The sequence below is a fragment of the Limulus polyphemus genome, unplaced genomic scaffold (assembly GCF_000517525.1).
Source record: "Limulus polyphemus unplaced genomic scaffold, Limulus_polyphemus-2.1.2 Scaffold15736, whole genome shotgun sequence".
NCBI classification, from domain to species: domain Eukaryota; kingdom Metazoa; phylum Arthropoda; class Merostomata; order Xiphosura; family Limulidae; genus Limulus; species Limulus polyphemus.
Genome location: NW_013681346.1, coordinates 1 through 2,498, shown reverse-complemented (window position 1 = coordinate 2,498; position 2,498 = coordinate 1). Strand labels below are relative to the sequence as shown.

At 34.3% G+C, this 2,498-nt stretch overlaps 1 protein-coding gene across 1 annotated transcript in view; it reads right to left on the bottom strand.

Annotated features, from left to right (window-relative positions):
* LOC106477467 (BMP-binding endothelial regulator protein-like) overlaps positions 1-1,778 on the bottom strand; it is a gene marked incomplete at its 5' end in the record, with an annotated part of 3,259 nt that extends 1,481 nt beyond the window's left edge. Inside the window, 3 exons of the mRNA XM_013938028.2 lie at positions 676-814; positions 1,046-1,236; positions 1,625-1,778. Of these exons, the coding sequence (XP_013793482.2) occupies positions 676-814; positions 1,046-1,236; positions 1,625-1,778 (484 nt within the window). The remainder of the gene's footprint in view (positions 1-675; positions 815-1,045; positions 1,237-1,624) is intronic.
* Positions 1,779-2,498: the final 720 nt, after the last annotated feature.

Here is a 2,498-nt window from a genome sequence, read left to right as displayed (position 1 = left end):
TTACTTTTAGTAACTTCTAGTTGTTTAACCCTAAGAATCAGGTGAATAATACAGCTACCCCATCTTTACTTTTAGTAACTTCTAGTTGTTTAACCCTAAGAATCAGGTGAATAATACAGCCACGCCATCTTTACTTTTAGTAGCTTCTATATAATACAAGGGTTGGCTCCCTAAAGACACCGATTGTATAATGTACAAAGCATTGAGTATCCACATGTTACAGTCATCTAATGTTCATCTATTATTGGCTGGTAATTCCTGTTTCACCCTGTACTTAAACTTTTCAAAGGAACACCGTTTTCTTAGCGATGGTTTCTTGTAAAGGAACGCCATTTTCTTAGCGATGGTTTCTTGTACAGGAACACCGTTTTCTTAGCGATGGTTTCTTGTCTTGTTTTTTGGGTAGAGAAACAAATGAAAGTGATTGGCAGTCATCTTTTAAAGTAAAACTTTCTGTCATTGTTGATTTTTAGCGTGTATATTTGATTACCTTGGCCATCCCTACATACAGAGTCTACGGACTCTATGATATCTCGACTGTTTCGTAGATGTTATCAATGCGCGAGCTTTTAGTTTTCAGCCACAATTAAAAAAACGTTATAACCAAATTAATACAGATAGTAATAGTTTCCCATTTAGTTTCGCTTAATATCGGAACAAGTGTAAACTTATTACCAATGTTAGTTCTGACAACCACCATATAGCCCTCTTGAAGAACGGAAAGGACGCCAAGTTTGATGTACGGTAAACGAACTTTATTTCGGTTCATTTTCACTCTCAAGAACGGTCCAAGCATGACTTTAGCGCCACCTATCTGTAACAAATGGAAATAAATTAAGCAAATAATTCCTAACAATCCTAACTTAATTCATGTCATTTTAATTTAGTTTTCTTTACCAAAAAAATGTTTTTTTATTCATCTTTTGATTTTTAGCCGTTGACCACGAATAATACAACTTGATTATTAAATATTAAATATGTTCATATTAAACAAAAAAGGTCATATGTTTAATTTACTGTGAAAATGAAATGGCAAGATATTTACCTTAATCCTCAGTTTATGAGTCCATGAAACGGTCTCAGAGCGGCGTGGATTGTTGATTGCTTTAATTGAAAAGGTCTTGTTTCCACTGCAGTCTTTAGCAAGTAAATATTTACAAGCTCCCTGGAAGGAAAATAGCTGGCCGTCGAAAGTGCGATAATGAGGATCTCCAAAAACGGTACACACTCCATTATCTAGAACAGTTAGGACTTTAAAGAACGGTACATACTCCATTATCTACAAAAACGGTACATACTCCAAAAACGGTACACACTCCATTATCTAGAACAGTTGTAAATATACGTTAGGACTTTAAAAAACGGTACATACTCCATTATCTACAAAAACGGTACATACTCCATTATCTAGAACAGTTGTAAATATACGTTAGGACTTTAAAAAACGGTACATACTCCATTATCTACAAAAACGGTACATATTTCATTATCTTCAAAAAGGTACATTCTTCAAAAACGGTACATACTCCATTATCTCCAAAAACGCAGATAGCCCTCGTGTAGCTTTGCGCGAAATTCATAACAAACAAACAAACAAACATTAAATCTGACATTTAAATCTTACCTTCCACACACGAAGGACAACACTTTCCAGGGACGGACTTTAACTTGTAGCCCTTCAGGCACCTGCTTACCGAACAGTAAGAGGTAGAACAAATAATTTGACCTTTGAAACAAGAGCATTTCACACAGGGGTTTTTCAACCACGTCTTTCCTTCCTAATATGAGAAGTTGCACGTGTTAAAATTTCGCAGACCAATAAAAATATTCACAGATATCTTTATAAAACAAATATTACAACTGTCTTGAGAATTCACGTCTGTATTGTGATTTTTTCAAAATTCGTTAATTGGATAATATTACTGTTATAGGCTTTAAAATCATCCATTGACAACTAAACGAGACCAAACAACTTATATTAACTGTTAGTTTCTAGGAGTTTTTATTTTGGGGGCAAATAGTTTGTTGGGACAGAAGAGGGTGTATTAGAAATTGACCAAGTATACAAAATAAATTGGCTTTTTTTTTCCTTTAAGAAATGTATATTTATATATTTGAATTGTAAAAAAAACAAAAAAAACATCGAAATTAACTCGTTCTCTCTCTTTGCACAGCCCCCTCCCCTCCCCAGTGGGCTCAGCGGTAAGTCTGAAGCCTTATAATACTAAAAATCAGTCTTGATTTACAGCATAGATAGCGTATTGTGTTGCTTTGTGCTTAACAACAAATAGTTCAGTTTTATTTACAGTTAGGTGGTGACACAAAACTGAACCTTCTAATTGATAGTTAGGTGATGATACTAGAAGGTTCAGTTTTCTTGATAATTAGGTGGTGATACTAGAAGGTTCAGTTTTATTGATAGTTAGGTGATGACACTAGAAGGTTCAGTTTTATTGATAGTTAGGTGACACTAGAAGGTTCAGTTTTATTTACAGTTA